General features: G+C 38.1%; 1 protein-coding gene and 1 pseudogene across 1 annotated transcript; both read right to left on the minus strand.

Annotated features, from left to right (window-relative positions):
- On the minus strand, positions 1-105 carry LOC137593266 (U2 spliceosomal RNA; annotated as a pseudogene).
- Positions 30-10,536, minus strand: slc1a3a (solute carrier family 1 member 3a). The gene is made up of 10 exons (XM_068310193.1): positions 10,400-10,536; positions 9,709-10,035; positions 9,183-9,320; positions 4,894-5,098; positions 4,606-4,648; positions 3,721-3,989; positions 3,412-3,645; positions 3,050-3,244; positions 2,651-2,785; positions 30-1,937 (listed from the first exon to the last, which is right to left on the minus strand). Exons 2-10 carry the CDS (start codon positions 9,881-9,883, stop codon positions 1,730-1,732), a joined length of 1,602 nt encoding a protein of 533 aa, XP_068166294.1. The 5' UTR covers positions 9,884-10,035; positions 10,400-10,536; the 3' UTR covers positions 30-1,729.
- Between the last annotated feature and the right edge of the window lie 6,483 nt (positions 10,537-17,019).

A 17,019-nucleotide genomic window follows, 5' to 3' on the forward strand; every position in this document is an offset into this window, starting at 1 on the left:
ATAGGATGAGAGAGAGTGAGAAAACAACGTTCTTTTGAAAACATTTATTGAAACTGATGAGAACAGATACTACACTTGATCCTAGCCAAAAGGCCGAGAAGCGAGAGAGAGAAGCAGACAGACAGACAGACAGACAGAGAGAGCGAGACAGAGAAAGAGAAAGAGAGAAACAGGAAAAAGACACATGAAGAGAGATTCTAGCAAAACATAATTATACAATTTCCTATAGTGTAACATAAAATTGTATTAACATTTAGTCTCTAAAATCCGCCAGTTTTGTATTTTTAGATGGAACCAAAGGGATCATTAGTTTGGTACTTAGGTTTGATAAGAGTTACAGCACTTTAAATTTACAGTCTTCCTGTCATCGTTATCCTAAGTGTGTAAATTTGTCTCTGAACAAGTAAGTTAAACTCAACAATATTCTATAAAACCCACTTCTATGTAAATGTCACATTTGTTCTATATTCTGAATTATCTAAAATAAAATAAAAAATTTAAAAAAATCAACTTAAGGCTAAAATAAAAGACCAAGAGTTAAGTGAAATCCATTATTAAGACCTTAACTCTGTTAAAAAAATGAAAGTATGTTTTTATAAAAAGAAATCTAAATAATTAACAGGCATAAGCAGAAAAATGTGACAGTTGGACAAAACCTCTACCACTCATTTGATATACAGTAAATCCAAAATTTCCTATTGACACCTTTTTCACTCAAATATAATGAATATTTTAGTTCTAGGACTATGTTAGGACACCTGTGTAAGACATTCGTTCACAATCAGTCCCAGTGAAATAGTGCAGTACATATATACAGCTTTAAAGCACAGCAACTGCAGAGGTAAAACATTACAGATTAATTTGCGTTATTCATTTTTTATGATAATTTTTGGTTTGAGGGCTGTTCTAGCAGTAATTATCTGACAATAGCAGATTCCAATTTAGATAGAAGACAGAAATGTGGATGTACACATAATTCATTAATTCCCTTGACTCTACACCAAATCATTTAAAATAAAGCCATTCATTGCTGTACAGATGTTTGTTAATAGTAAGTCCATTTACACACACACACACACACACACACACACACACACACACACACACACACACACACACACACACACACACACACACACACACACACACACACACACACACACCACACACACACACACACACACACACACACACGGCTGTTAGGAGTTTGTGCATTACATTCTATACTGTACTTTTTCACGTATAATGAAAAACTGAAGCAACTTTACAGCCAGAAAAAAATGTTCGATGTAATTTGCTTTGCTGTTTATACTCGCAGCAACACTGACCTCTAGTGGAAAAGATACGCCATCACAGTTTTGATTTAGACATGGAATAATCCAGCCCCATTGGACATGGAGTATTTCTTTCTTAGGTGTGAGCAGCTGCCATCTATGGTAGATACATAGTACCTTTAAATTCAAACCATCACAAAACATTAGGAACACACTAGGATAATTGCTATTTCCTGTATGCAGCTTCTCAGGAGAGCCTACATCTCAACCACACTTAGAGGAGCTCATCTTGGCTGAAATATTTTCTAGCTGTAAGTAACTTTAATTTGAACCCTCAAATTTTCTTGGAGGAAAACTTACTAAGAAGAACTCAGTTGAGATATAGTTCTTTGCAGTGCAATGGTTTTCCTCCAAATTATTGCTACCATATTCAAACTTTCACAAAACCTTTACCACTACATTTTGGTGTCGCTGTCAGGAAGCCTCTCATTCTCATAATCATTCTCCAGGGAGATAGCGTGGTATGGCTTCTTGTCTGTTACCTCCATCACAGTGGTACAGACCTCTGGGTCCTTTTTCTTTAGCTCATGTTGAGACAGGTGTTCCACTATACCTGCTCCAATGGAGTCTCCAAGGACATTGGTGACAGTCCGCAATCGGTCCCTGAGGAGACACAGAGTGGTTGAGGACCGAAAGTAGATAGTGACCAAAATAGACAAGATATAATGAGAAAATATGGAAATACAAACAAACAAAACAACAGAAGGCTAAGCAAGAGAAGACAAAAATTATTATTTTTTTATAAATCAAAAGACAAATTACAGAAAAAAACAATAAAAGAACTAAAAGAAAAAAGAACTAAGAAAATATAATGATTAAAGATTAATTTCCCTTTGGGATCATAATAGTATATAATTTTTTTTTAAACAGCCAAAACAGCCAAAAAAGATGTTGAAATAAACAAATTCATTTCAGACATTCCTGAAGAAATCCAAGAAATTGATTCCTGAAGAAATCTGTAAGAGCGAGTACATTAAAATAACAGTGGAACATTGAAGGCACGGTTTAGACATTGCAAACAATGTTTAAAGCATGAGAAGCACTGCTAGTGTATTAAAGAGAGGAGGACATAGCAGAAATATTGGCTTTCTAACTAAATGAAAACCAGATGGACTGGGTGGCATGGTATGTAAAGGGAGTGCCTCCGGAAGCGATCTGTAAGAGCATACTGGATGAAAATTGATTGAGTTCATACCAATTACACTTTATTTTCCTCATGAATCCCTTCTTTCCTCTAAAAGAAGCTTGATCCTGTTTTGTTTTGTTTTTTAATTGTTAGATTTTTATGAATACTTTTCTAAGACAGCAAAACTTACAAGAACCAATCAACTGCAATGATAAGTGTGATGTCATCAGTGGGCAGTCCTACAGACGTCAACACTATGATCATGGTGACCAGTCCAGCTTGAGGGATTCCTGCTGCTCCGATACTGGCTGCTGTGGCTGTGATACTGAAGGGAAAAAGAAGAATAAGGGCGGTGGTTTGCATGTAAAGTCAAAAAGATGAGTCACTCTGTTAATTAGTGTTTCTTGCCATAATGATATAATGCAATGGAAATATTTTGGTTCAAAACGGATTTGACACTCAGAGATGGTGATGGACAATGATTCAAATAATTGAGTTAATTTCTCTTTAGATTTTAAAACCGTTGTGCTAAACATTACTGGATGACTGTTTAAATAGTTACTATCCAGGCGTAAAATATATTATTTACCTGATGGTGAGAATCTGTCCAAAGTTGAGGTCATAATCGTTGACCTGGGCAATGAAAATTGCTGCCAGGGCTTCATACAGAGCGGTCCCATCCATGTTTATGGTGGCACCAACAGGGAGCACAAAACGGGTCACTCGTTTATCCACATTGTTGTTTTCTTCCAAGCATTTAAAAGTAATGGGCAAAGTGGCAGAGCTGACAGATGGACAGACGGATGGGAAGGATGGCAAGAAGAGAAAGAGGGAAAAGAACACCATGAAACAAAAAAATTATCCCATTTCTTAGTATTTACAGAGAACTCTGAATGACAATTAACTTGCACTTTTCTATTAGTCTGTAAGGTTTGACACCTAGTCACATACCTAGAGGATGTCCCCAAAGCTGTGATAAGTGCCTGCAAAAGTCCAGCAATGAAAACAAAGGGGTTCTTTCTGGTGACGATGAAGTACAGCATTGGCAAGACAATAATGGCATGGACCAGCAAACCAGAAATGACTGTAACTGTGTACATTCCCAACTGGCCACCCATCGTTGTTATATCATCCATCTCAACAATCTTTCCAGCAATCAGGAAAAGGATACCAATAGGGGCATACCTGAGGATCAATGAATGTCAAAATGAATTAACTCTATTCGTCCATCATCCATCCAAGGCTCCTCCTGCTACTTACCACATGATGATGGCGACCAGCCTCATGATGGCTTCATTGAGACAGTCAAAGAAGTCCTTGAGTGCTTGTCCCTGTTCTCTCATGTTCCCGATGATCAAACCAAAACACATGGAGAACACCACTAGGCCCAGGGCATTGATTCCATTCACCGATCCTGGGACTGGAATCATCTCCTCCTGGGTGATCCCACGACTGTCATTGAGTGCAAATATCGTTTCATTCACCGTCATCGTCACATGAACCACTTTCTTGGCGTAGTGAGTCTTGTACTGAGGTTTAATTTTAAAAAAACAAAAACAAAGTTTGATTCAAATAGTGATTGATTACAGGGACAATAACATTTTCTGGAAAATTTATTTTAGAGTAACATGAGATTCTTTTTCACTGGGGAATCTAGTATATATTTTGTTGGGCGCATTTCAAGAAAAATCTAAATTTCAGTTCTTCACAATAAAATGTGAACAGGGCAATTCAGAATTCAGTTCATCTCTGAGTTAAATGTGTGTGGTATAAGCACAGACATTTAAAAAATGATCATGTGACACCTACGAATAAACTTCAGTCCCTGTCTGAAATATTTACTGTCCAAAATCTTTGTTTCGCTTTTGTTTATTGTGTATGTTGGAATTTTTTTAAATACTAGTTACAATTAAACAAAATTATATTTAATGTGTTTCATGGATGGAAAATTTAGATTTAACTGCTGATTGAAAATTTTGAAGTTTTTGTCCGCACATAAGTCTGTATGTACAGTATGTGAATTTACAGGAGAAAAAAAGCATGTACTGTGCACTCAGGTAAAGGTTAGATATGATGAGACATGTAAGGAGTGAAACTTAATTTAACACAAGATCAAAGGCAGAGGAAGAATACTGGGAGAGTTACCTGCTTGGTGCAAGCTTCCACTAGGTTTGGAGGAAACATGTTCCTGGAAAACAATGAAAGATATATTTTTGCCAACATTAGCAAATTATCACAAATTATACTTGCTCATTTCAAAAGAACTGAAAGAACCGGTTATGTTTTGATACATTGTGCAATTCAAAAATCCTCCCAGCTTGAAAGCCTCCATCAGACAGTGTTAAAAAGGACAATGGAAAACATTTACTAATTTCTTTAATAAAACAGTGTTCCTGAGTGTGTTTTGGTGCAGTTAAATGTTTGGGTAGGTACCTAATGAGATCCAGGAAGGCATCAGCGGGGCTGACCTGCTCTACCTTCTGTACCTTGGTGAACTCATCCTTCGATCCTTTTCCAGGGTGAATAATGAGCACCATAACAATACCAATGATCACAGCAATGATGGTGGTAGTGGTGTAATAGACCACTGCTCTTACACCCATTTTGCCAGATGCTCGGCTGTCCAAAGCGGCCATACCTGAAGAGAATAATGTATAATGAATAATGTAATGAAGACAGTACAGTAATCTGGATCACCACCCCAATTATCTCTGACAGCAAAGAGCAGCAGTTTGATTTGCGGTTTGAAGCCGGTTAAACAACTGCATGATAAAACTAGAGACTGGAATCGAAGCTGTGCTCCACAGTTTAAAGCCGTCATGTTGTCTTCAAAGGCACAGCAGTGGGGTGTTTTCAAGTTGGATCAAGACCATTGTCTTCATTCAGAGCTGTACGTGGTAAAGCAAGCTTTGTGCGATGGATAATGTGTGTGCCTCATTCATACATGGCACTACACATTAAGTGTGTGTGTGTGTTTGTGTGTGTGTGTGTGTGTGTGTGTGTGTGTGTGTGTGTGTGTGTGTGCGTGTCTTTATGCATAGGAGTACTGACCCCTGCTTTGCCCTTTTCTATTCCTCTTGTCTCAACATGCCCAGGCTTTTATTTGATTCTTTTTGATCATCAACCTCCCCTCCTCACCCTTCCCACCCTTAGTCTCATGTCCCAAATTCTTCCCCTCCTCCCTCTACATGCCCTCGATCATCACCTCTTGTTTCAGGGTGCCCCTAATACTGCCCGTCACCCCCCACCCCTCCTTCCTTCCCCTCAATCTTTTTCTTGTGGGCTGATCTTATTGCCGCAATCCTCTTTCACTGCCGGTGAACATTCTCCTACTGTCCTCCTATTCCTTTTTTTGACAGTCCTGGGAAAACTTGTTGACTTAGTGAGCGCTGCGTGTGCACAATGATCCTCCACCTGTTGTCCAGGCAACAACAGACTCAGTCTCACCAATTCCATCATTTCAAAAGAATGAAAGAACCAAGATTGAAGGAGAGCAAGGAGAATGACTTTCTTTCTTGTATAGGGAATGTTTATCAAACACAAAAGTGGGCCTTCTCTCAGGAGAAGGATGGGGGTTGAAGTGCAGGACATGTCAATGCCAGAAGTCTGCCCCAGGACAATTAACATCCACTGATGTGAGACAAAGGTTGACTCCTCATGCCCAGAAGCAAGTCATTACCTCAAGGACTGAATTCAGAAATCCTCTCCACATGTTTTTCTCTAAGGATTTTACAAAAAAAGTGATACATTTTAGTGGCCAGTTTTCATTCTTACAAGTCAAATGTATTGATTCGGAATGTTGTTCTCATATGATCCTTTTCTAGAATGCTGTGAATCTCAAATCTCATTATACTATGTATAGTGACAATAAAAAGGTTTTCTATTTCTAGCATTTTTATCGTGATTTATAAAAATAAATTTCTTATTGAACAATTAAAAAATATTTGACATGTACTCAAGTTACATTCTACTGTATATGACAAAGTTTTACTATGTACTAGAATTTAGAAAATATTTCAAGTTTTTCATTACTAGTTATTTATAACATTTGTCCAAATATTCAAGAAACAGAACCTTTTATTTAGAAAGCAGCATCCATGTTTCTTCTTCTGTCATGATCATTTCTTTGACTCCCATTCCCTGTTATATTAGAATGTAGCAGGGAGTTCCCTTCAACCGACTTCCTTCATCATCCACCTCCATTTCCATTTTCTCCTGCCAATATATTCACCTGTCCTGATTCAACCTTTACTTGGCACTTGCAGTAATTTGTGACACACACACACACACACACACACACACACACACACACACACACACACACACACACACACACACACACACACACACACACACACACACACACACACACACACACACACACACACACACACACACACACACACACACACAAACACAAATCATGTTTGTAAATTTCCAATGTTGGTGCAGCACTAAACATCCATAACCACAAACATTACTCAAGTTCACGCAATTTCACAACTCATTTCCCAGGTAAAACCTACTTTCACATTTTTGAGGCAAGTCCTCCCTGGGTAGAATGACCCATTTTATGTTTATGGGAAGACAAATTCATCCCTGGAAATGTATCAACCAATCAGAATAGATGCCTCAGTTATTGCAATGAAGAGAACAGTGGGGTGTGACGTCAATCCCAAGGCTAACAATGCATAAACATGAGCAAGTGAAGATAATAGTGCCAGAAAGACCAAGACAGCAACAACGTGGAGCCAACTGTGAAAGGGAGATAACATGGTAAAAGGTTGGCTATACCTATTCAAAGAATTCTAGATTAAGGCTCCCTGCTTTATGTCCATGCTCTTTTTTAAACATTTTTAGCTGAGTTGTCAGTCTGCAAAGGAAGTCAGATTGCAGTCGGAACTTGTGATTTATACTCAGAAACTTCTAGTTTCTGCAACATGCAAGCCTGTATTTAGATACTGTGGAACCCATGTGTACAACTGTCTGTGTTCCAGTGAATACGTACTAAAAAATGCAAAGAAGCCCTGTCTTACAATTTCATACCATACCTGTACCAAAATATATTAAACTAAAAAATATATCAATTCACAAAACAAAAATCTGTTGATAAATTTCCGAGCAATACTGCTAACCAAAAAACTAAAACAATAACCCTGTTGGATAAGTAATGACAATAGAAAGTAGTCTATATAAAGATGGGAATTAAGTACGACAAAAGTAGTGGTGTCTTTTCTATTACAATAACAGATGATTATTTTCTACTTTAATTGTTTTCACATGTAGCTGCACTTATGTGACATAATATTATGCCCCACTGCAGCACAAAGCAGGTTATTATCAGACAATGGGTCTTGTCTCTGTCATCTCTTCTTCCACAGTTTGGCGTTCTGCCCGTCCAATCACAGAGTTCTCAGCATGACCCGCCTATCTGACCAGTGTTTTTGGAAAGTGTTGCATTAAAGTCTCAGTGAATGACTCACAGGTCAGGAAAAAAATATTCTGTTAGTAAATACTAAACTCACTACATACCTGAATAGAAAAACCCCCAAAAACCAGGTCTCCATAGGTATCTTTTTTTTTTTTAATGTAGGCCAAAAGTCAAGAAGGAAGAAGATGCAAGGACAACTGATCCAGTCCACAAGTCTTTGAACTAAGTTATCCAAGTACTGCAGACTTTGGGTCATTTTGTTCATGTTGCTTTAAGATCAAGTTTTTTACATCAGCCAAGCCAGTGATTGAGAAATTTGTCTGTCTCACCCATGAGGTCACTCTGAATCAACTCACCACTGAGCCCCGGGAAAAACAACAAACGGCGTCAGCTGAGCAAACACATAGCTTCATCTTCCTCTTGGACAGAGGTGACTAGAGCCAAAAAGCACTCATTTCTTTTATGTTATTAAACAGAAAAAAGACATGCTACTTTTAAATCGCTCATGCTGCTGTATGCATCTGATTCAGATTAATGGGGCTTAAGTATCAGGGAAGATCAGGAGGAGGTGTGTGGGTCCGCAGTATAAATAAGAAAGCAGCTGTGAGATTACAATGAGCAGCCATGCAGACATGTTGCAAATGTGCACGTATAAGGAAAATTATCCAGATTTTTTTTTTAGATATGGGAATGAGTATATGTTGTGACTAAATTGTCTGGTATAAATTTCGGTCAAAAAAGTACAATGCAGGCATGAACTACAGTATGTCCCTGTGTGTTGTTTCAGATGCCTGATGTTCATTTGACCTGAAGGGACCCACTTTTGCAGAATTGTCTGTGTGTAAAGTCTGTGTGTAAAGTCTTGCAACATGTAACATTGTAACAATGTTTTTTGTGACATTATTCATGTGATCAGATCCTGTGATGTGACTAGTGACCAGAGTGTACTCCACCCCTTGCACAAAGTCAGCTGAGATCAAAACCCCCCACCCATGGGGAGGGGGGTTTGATCCTAGACAGGATAAGCAGTTACAGAAAATGAATGAAAAAATGAATGAACGATGCAAATGGTAAATAGAGTACCTTCCCTCAGATTCTGATTCATTTGTACAAGAAATATGTTTATCAGTGGCTGAAAAGGTGAAGCCAAACATAAAGCAAATACTGTATATCATCATGTCAAAATTGTTTGGATGAACGGAATAAAAAGTATGTAATGAGCTGACAAAGTGACTGGAGAGACATCTGTTGCCATCAGTGACCCAGATGGCCCATAAAAATGTGTTCATACCTGTGATGAGACTGGAAACCAGGAGGGGCATCACAAGCATCTGAAGCATTCTCATCAGCAGTTCTCCAGGGAAAGAGAAGAACTTCACATCCCGGTAAGACATCTTATAAGGCCGCAGGGCAAAACCCAGGATTATTCCTGCAGTTTTGATAAAAAGAGAAGGCCAAAGTCATAATAATGATAAGACTATTTGGATGAACTTGTAAGAGTTTTTGTAGTGATTTTTAGATCAGTTTCATGTAATCACATTATTGGTAATGGCACATTTCTGACTTAAAAATAAAACAGTTAGAATGCTGATTAGAATAAAAAAACTGAAAACAAAACTGAGTAGGAATATGTAGTGCTATATACCCAGTGGTTACTGAGCACAGGACCCAACTAGAACTTTGCAGCAGACTTAGCGCGGTAGTGTTGAATTTAATTACATAATCAATCCTGGGAAACTTCATGTCGTGAATGATACAACATTCTATTTGCTACCTTTGCAATGTAAAAAAGTAGAAAACAAAGTTAGTCCACATACCAATAATGACAGCAGCAACAGTCAAGATCACAAATGCATTTCTTACGAAGAATCCTTTCATGTCATCCTTTGAGATGTTCTGAACTCTCTTCTTGGCCTGCAGTGACCGGGCCTGGATTCTGTGGTAGAAGCCTCTCTGGGTCCTCTGTGGGTTGTCCCTGCTGCTCTGAGCCATTTTTTGCCTCAGAAAACTTCCAATATGTTGTAAATGGGCAGAAATGCAAACTTCTCTTTACCGTCACAGGAGCAGCAAAAAAAAGGGGTAATGCTGATTGACTTGTCGCTCTTCCCTCTGTCACACTTATCCTTTGGTTAGAAGTGTTCTGTCTGAGGTGGAAAGACACAAAAAACAGATTAATTTTCTGGTTAGGCAGATAGTTACAGTTTATAACATTGCTGGGCAAAATGCATATGCCACATGTACATTAAGTAATAATCCAATTGTAATTATCTGTAATGGACACAAATATATAGATATGAAAAATACAGTAGTGTGTACTGAAGCATACATCAGAAAAACACATTTGCATGTCTGAATAATGAAATCAAGTTCCCACTCAGAGAAAGGCATGCAGACTTCCTCTTAGTCGCCTAACCACAACACACGTGTACACTTTGAGTCTAATGGTCAGACAAACAGACACATATTTGCACATACAGTAAAACTCAGAGATAAAAGTTGTTTCTGTACCTTTTGTTTTGACCAATAACTTCCTTTGGAATAATGTTTCAGTTTTTCTGGGGAGATTTCTTGCTTAGTGGTCGATCTATGAGAGAGGTATAGATGAGCTCTTTGGCTGTGAGCTGGTTCGTGTGAGGAACTGATAATGAAGAGAGAGGAAAGAAGTGAGGGGAGGAGGAAGGAAAAGAGGGTGCTGTAACATGGATGAGGGGAATAAATGGGCCAATGAGAGAACGGGGGCGGTGCTATCGTGGGAGAACAACTGGCGTTTGTCACCCACACTGTGAAGGCGTGTAGGGATGTGGAGCAGGAACTAAAAAGTGAAGTAATTTAGAGAGGGGTGGTGCTTCTCAGACAGAGGGGAGTTTGAGGAATAATGAGCTCTGCAAACAGAAGAAAGAGAAAGAAGCTTCTTGTTTCCTTCATTACCTCCCAGCCCTCCATTCAAATTGGTTTTCACGCTTGATAAGTTCTGTATGGCTTGAGATTCATGCAGATAGAAAGTAATATGGAAGTAGATCAGCCTTTTATACATTTGGGTATGGTTGATATCCAACATACTCAACAAGTTAATCTCAGTTCATGTATTATGCTTCCCTCAACAGTAGACATTTCTGAAATCCACACGGCCATTTTTGTTTTGTGAAAAACCTCTGGAATTTTTGTTAAGACGAACAGCTTGTATAAATATTTACCAAATGCCAGTGGAGCAACTGGTGCTCAACAGCTTTTGGCTATGAAGCTAAACAATGTAAACAGCTTACTGGGCTTTGACTGAAAAATTTGCCACGTTGTGCAGTTAACCATGCATGGCATAAAAGCTACCTAAACTACGCACACGAGACACAGTTGCTAGAAACAACAATAGAGGAGGTTGATAACCAGATTAAACTGGTATGTGGAGCAGGAAGAATTCAGAAGTTGCCACATAAGATGATGATGATGTTGATGTGTGTGTGTGTGTGTGTGTGTGTGTGTGTGTGTGTGTGTGTGTGTGTGTGTGCGTGTTTCTATGTCTAAAATAGTGGGGGAGAGTATCAGGGGGAGAGGCAAGGACTGATGGCTCGCTTTCTGACTCATACCACAGAAATCCGTGTTTGGCAGAGATGCAAAATATTTCAACTATCAGTCTGCACACACAGACTCACAATCACACACTTCCAGTGAGCTTAGTATAATTATGTAACTTTTGACTCAGGAAAAGTCTCTATTTTCCTGAAAAGAATAAAACTAGATTTTTTTTTTTAAATTTTTGAGCAGCAGCTGCCCGAGAATGAGAGCAAAGGAGCGTTTGCTCAGAAAGGTCAAGACATAGTTTTCCTGTTGTTTCAACATATTGGAAGTTTGTCACATTTATTCTGAATGATCAATCATGATACATTTACAGAAGTGTGTTAATACGGCATGTTTCATCCCAGAATTGTATCAAATAATACAGTGTTATTCTGGTGAGTCTGTATAATTTTCACTTGCCTTTCACAAAGCAAGTTCACCATAGTTTAACCTTTGTGTTGTCTGTGGGTAAGAAATTATCCACAAGCATGTTTAACAACAGATAAAGCTACATAGATATTCCTTTTTCTAATATTTGATTACTTTTCCTGTAGTGACATCATAAAAAGCAAAACATTGCCTTCATTCATATTTCCATGAAAACCACAATCGCAAGGATACAAAGACTGACTGACACAGCAGTGGGTAGTAAATCACTCAACATTCTAGCCAGTTCATCACATCCATCATAAAAAGAAAAATCAGGCTTCAGACAACTAATATGGAGGGACTTCATAAATATGAAGACAACTGGGAAAGGAATAGATGAGATTGACCTGTGCTGCTAATTTGCAGGGTTCAGAGGTCCTGAGCAGTGGCTGCACCTAATCTCTGGAATGAAGAGAGTGGAAGGGTAGTTTTCAATGCCACTATATCACTGAAAGTCCTTAAAACTTTCTCACGAATGCTACAATTTGATAGTAGTGACTCAAGAACTGCAAGACATGTGACAGATAAACTGGCCGCCATAACAGAGATCCAGGTTCAGTGGGGGGAGTATCTGCTAGACCTCTACAACCCTGGATCTGGGGAAAGGTTATTTAGAAACAGCTCCCATTCATTCATTAGTTGACTGATTTAAGGTCAGTTGGTATGTTTTTTCCTTTTATATTATTTAAACAATTTGTGGGTTGAAGCAAAATTTTCAAAAATTATTTATTCCTCATGTAGAGAAAAGAATATAACACCATTCACTGACAATTAAAAAACAAAACCGGACTATTATTGAGAGTCTTCAACAAAACACATCTAAACTTTCTATGTATGATACTTTCTTTATCCATACGTACATCGGCTGCTGTTCATGCCTTTTTGGTTATTGGAGGGGTTTATTGGACGCATGCCTGTTTTTTTAATCTGTAGCACAGGGTCACTGTCCAGAATGTAAAGAGCTACCCAAGGGTTTAACTCAGTTGTTATGGGCGTATATGTTGGACATCCAGCCTGTATGTGGCGGGCTAATGATCAGGCTTTGCTTCTGTTATTGTTCAACCAAAGTTCTTGAAACACTGACCCAAAAGTAAATACATGACTTTACCACAGATTGTGGTAGCTTACTATAACAAGACTATCACAAGAATCAGTCAGGAAAGAGAGAAAGAGGCAGAGACAGAGTGGGATAGAAGCAGAGACAGTCACAGAGATAGACAGTGGTAATGTTAAAATGGTAATGTTAAAATGCATAACTATGTTTAGATCACATGAACAACTGTTTTCCATGTTAAAATATGTCAAGTAGAGAAAACTGTCAAAAATCTTTCTGCAACAAAATTTGGAGAGATGGTTCCTACATATGTGACCTGCTCTAGCATGAAGAGCTGTGCATGGACCGAGCTTCAAGCAGGTCATTTTTGGCAAAACAAATAAGCTTGAGCATGTGTGCCAATGCATAGCAAGCCTATAGTAAACGGCTCACAGGGTCATCCAAAGTCTTTTTCATGGAGTATGAAGAATGGAAACATGTGAAATGCAGTCCTTTGTGTTGAATTCAGTGTCCTGGGCCTTTAGCTCAGCTTTATTGTGTGCCTTTTGATTAAGATCACAATAAAAACTTTCACTTTACACTCAAGACTAAAAGCCTCTTTTTTTTCTTGAATTTTGTTAAAAGGTTTGGTGAGAAGTTCAGACCTTCTTCCTGACCCAGTTTGGAATCTTTTTGATCCACTATTAATGCATAACTGTAATTTTAGAAGACTATGAATGAAATAGAAAATATACACAACTGTAGTAAAGACCCTCTGAAGGGATTTGAACTCGCTGCCCCTCAAATATTATTGAGCCATATCAAACATTACATATCTCATGACAATCTTTGAACAGTCTTGATCCCACTGATCAAAATTTGTCATCAGTCGTGTTTTGTATTATCCTCACATTACATGTTTCAACTCTTCATCTATTAGCAGTTAGCTCTGATTAGTGCAGCGATAAATATTTATCGAAAAGTGTTGCCATTTGGTAAAGTTGATCAATTTGTTATACTGTTAAAAAAAGTGTCCATCCACAGTTACCTTAAGTGACTGAACTGTTCTTATATATTTGACGCATGAGGAAAGTGATCCAAATGCAGACAGAATAGCTTAGGGAATTCAATAAATTAATTCAGAAGGTATTCACGGTTAGAGAAAAGAAACAAAAGAAAAAATTATCGTGCCGTGCTTTATAAGCTTTTACTGAAAGTAAAATTTATTAGCCTTTGTAAAAGAACAAGTTTTCCACTGGAACTGTTATAATTATTCTTTATATCAAATTAAGATGTATTGTGGAGACACTCAAAATTTTTACACATAAATATTTCCATTTATTAAACTCATATGTCTAAAATTACCAATAACAAAATGTTAATGTTTCATCTTTCATACAATCTCACTTCCAATTAAATGCTATAAAAATAATCCCACACACAAATGTCTGTCTATGAAGACATAGCTCATCTGGAAACCTTTAAAACAGGAGCAACAGTGAGTCACTCTCCCTGCAGTGACCCACATGGCATCCATCAAACAACCTCAACAACCAGTGACAGACAACAGCCTTCTTTGTCTTCAACTAGCAAAGCAAGCACTTGGCTGGTGGGGTTATCTGAAGAATCAAACTTGTAAATCACCAAACAGAATCATGACAGAAGATTATGGGACACATTGCCATGGATGCCATGTAGAAAATGTACAATCTTTGAAATGTGGTTGTGTGTTTGCATTCATCACATGGGCCAAAAGCATACTCATCATGGTGAGTCACCAATTTGAGGAAATAACAGCAGACAACACAAGGCTAAAAATATAATCCACAGAAATATTGTAATAAAACATAGGAAGAGCATATGGGAAGAAGCAAAACCATTGTTCAAATTTTAAGTCCAATTAATTCACATAAGTAAAATCCACAAAACAAGCAAGGTCCAAAATAAATTTAAAAAAGTCATAAAGATGACCAAACAGAATCCACCATGAAAATGTCTCACTCAAATCCCAATCCCAGGAACTGAAAAACGCACATGGCAAAACAGGTGACTAAACAGATGAAGTGACAGTGGGTACAAGGAATCACAGAGACTAACAAGAGGGTGACAAGACAGGGGGCGCAGGGAGGAGCAGACAACCGAGGCCAGGTGGAAGCAATCAGACAAAAACAGTGACCACAAAACGTAAATGGAACAAACACAGGAAAAGAAGAGGCCAAGACATGATCAAAAGATTCAACTGCAAAACAAAACTAGGAGTAATGCTACTGTTATTTTCCACAATTTCCCTATTGCTTCAAATCTGTTTTTTTATTTTTGTTTCAGAGAAGATCAATTGATTCCTGAGTCATATTGAGACCAAATCCAGCCATATCGACTCAGAGGTTAGATTGAAAGAGTCCAAACTGGAATTTTGACAGTTATATTCGGCCGAACAAATTTTTTTTAAAGCTATTTAGTTGTCAGTTTACACAAAATACTATTTTATTTACACAAACATTATAAAATAGATCGATTTTGAACTCTTAAAAGCCTAAAAAGACGAGTGATTATCCAAAACCATAGGGAAGTTCTCTAAAGAGTAGTTAAAATCAAACTTTTTAAAAGAGTATTATTGAGTGAGTGCAGTATCCTGCAGTTTACAAATATCTAGTCCCTGAATGCTTATTTATACAGTAACATCATAGGTAATACATTTGACATACATTTTTTTAAGGTTCTAACATTTAACTGTAACATTGTTCTCATTTATCACTCGCACCTCTTTTACTCCTTGCATAATAATCTGTGGATTCAGGGGGGCTGTAATTCTTCCATCAGTTTGGTCTCAGTTCTGTTAAATAGATTACTGGAGGAATGTGGAACAAAATGGGTCACTGTTTTTCCAATCTGAAAAGATCTGTTCCTCCGTCATTAACTGTAGGAGCCATATGACTTTAATGGTTCACTTGATCCTCTTCAATGTAATATAAAAAGATCAAAGTTGAAAATTGGATCATGACAGATGAGTAGAAAAGTTGAAGATGTTACATTTGGAGAGAGTTGTTTAAACAGTGTTTATTCCTCCAAGAAATGAAAATGAGGTAATTTCCTGTTCATTAGGAGATTTTATGCTTGTGTTGTTTATATTGTCATCAACGCCTTCATTTTTCATACATTCACATATGCACACATTCACCTATACACATATCCACAGTTCACATATCCTGGAACTCAGTGTTACTGAGTTTGTGTAACTTAAGCTGGCTCAGACTGCTTCACCAGGCCAGCAGTTTCAGATGGGAGTGGTCCACTCCCTGAGGAGTGTATCCAGGACAGGTTATAAGATCTGCAGTCTACAGTGGCCCCCTGGGGAGACACAGAACTGGGGCCACATTGTCCACCAGTGTCATTGTGCACAAGGGTTTCCCATGGATCAAATGTTCCAGATTTCAAACCCAGGGGTCTCAGCACACTCGTAACTGTTTTTCATTGAGCATGATGGGAGACGAGGCTATTCACTCATTATTTCACATTTATTTGAATAGGACCACACTGGATGTAGACCACTGGCTCATCATCTGGATATTAAGAAGACCAGTGATGGAGGTGGTGAATGAGGGAGTAAGGGAGACGCTGAGGATGACTGAAGATTTGAAATGAGCGGCTGATGAGAAAGACACCGAGGATGTCTAGACGCTTAGAATCAGAGGCAAAGTTTCCGTCAGGAATAACTAGACAACCAAGGAGAATAGAAAAAAAAACACGTAAAATAAATAAAGAATCGGACAAAGAATATCTCAGAACATATGGAAAAATAACCTGAAGTAACTTTACTTTAATGTGTGCCTAAATACATACCAACATATGCATGTACTGTAAACATACAGGATCGAATACATATGTAAACACACATCCATCCATCCATCTATCCATCCATCATCCATCCATCCATCCATCCATCCATCTCGCAAAGTGCAAAATTTATTACCTATATTGGATGTGTTTCTGTGCTTTTCTTTGAATAAGCGGTAAATGTCCCCTAAAGTTGGGACGCTGATGAAGACTGGTGACTGATCACTGCTTTGTTATCCCGAATTTTTGTTGTTTGTCATCATTGAAATCAATTCTGTCG

This window comes from Antennarius striatus, chromosome 3 (assembly GCF_040054535.1).
Source record: "Antennarius striatus isolate MH-2024 chromosome 3, ASM4005453v1, whole genome shotgun sequence".
Lineage (NCBI taxonomy): Eukaryota > Metazoa > Chordata > Actinopteri > Lophiiformes > Antennariidae > Antennarius > Antennarius striatus.

What these genes read in the sequence shown, in the direction of transcription:
- slc1a3a (XM_068310193.1), bottom strand. Translation starts at nt 9,883, where the DNA reads ATGGCTCAGAGCAGCAGGGACAACCCACAGAGGACCCAGAGAGGCTTC. An exon ending in GGTTTCCAGTCTCATCACAG is followed by an intron (nt 5,099 to 9,182) that starts GTATGAACACAT and finishes TATTCTCTTCAG; the next exon opens with GTATGGCCGCTTTGGACAGC. An exon ending in ATTGCAGTTGATTGGTTCTT is followed by an intron (nt 1,938 to 2,650) that starts GTAAGTTTTGCT and finishes GTGTCTCCTCAG; the next exon opens with GGACCGATTGCGGACTGTCA.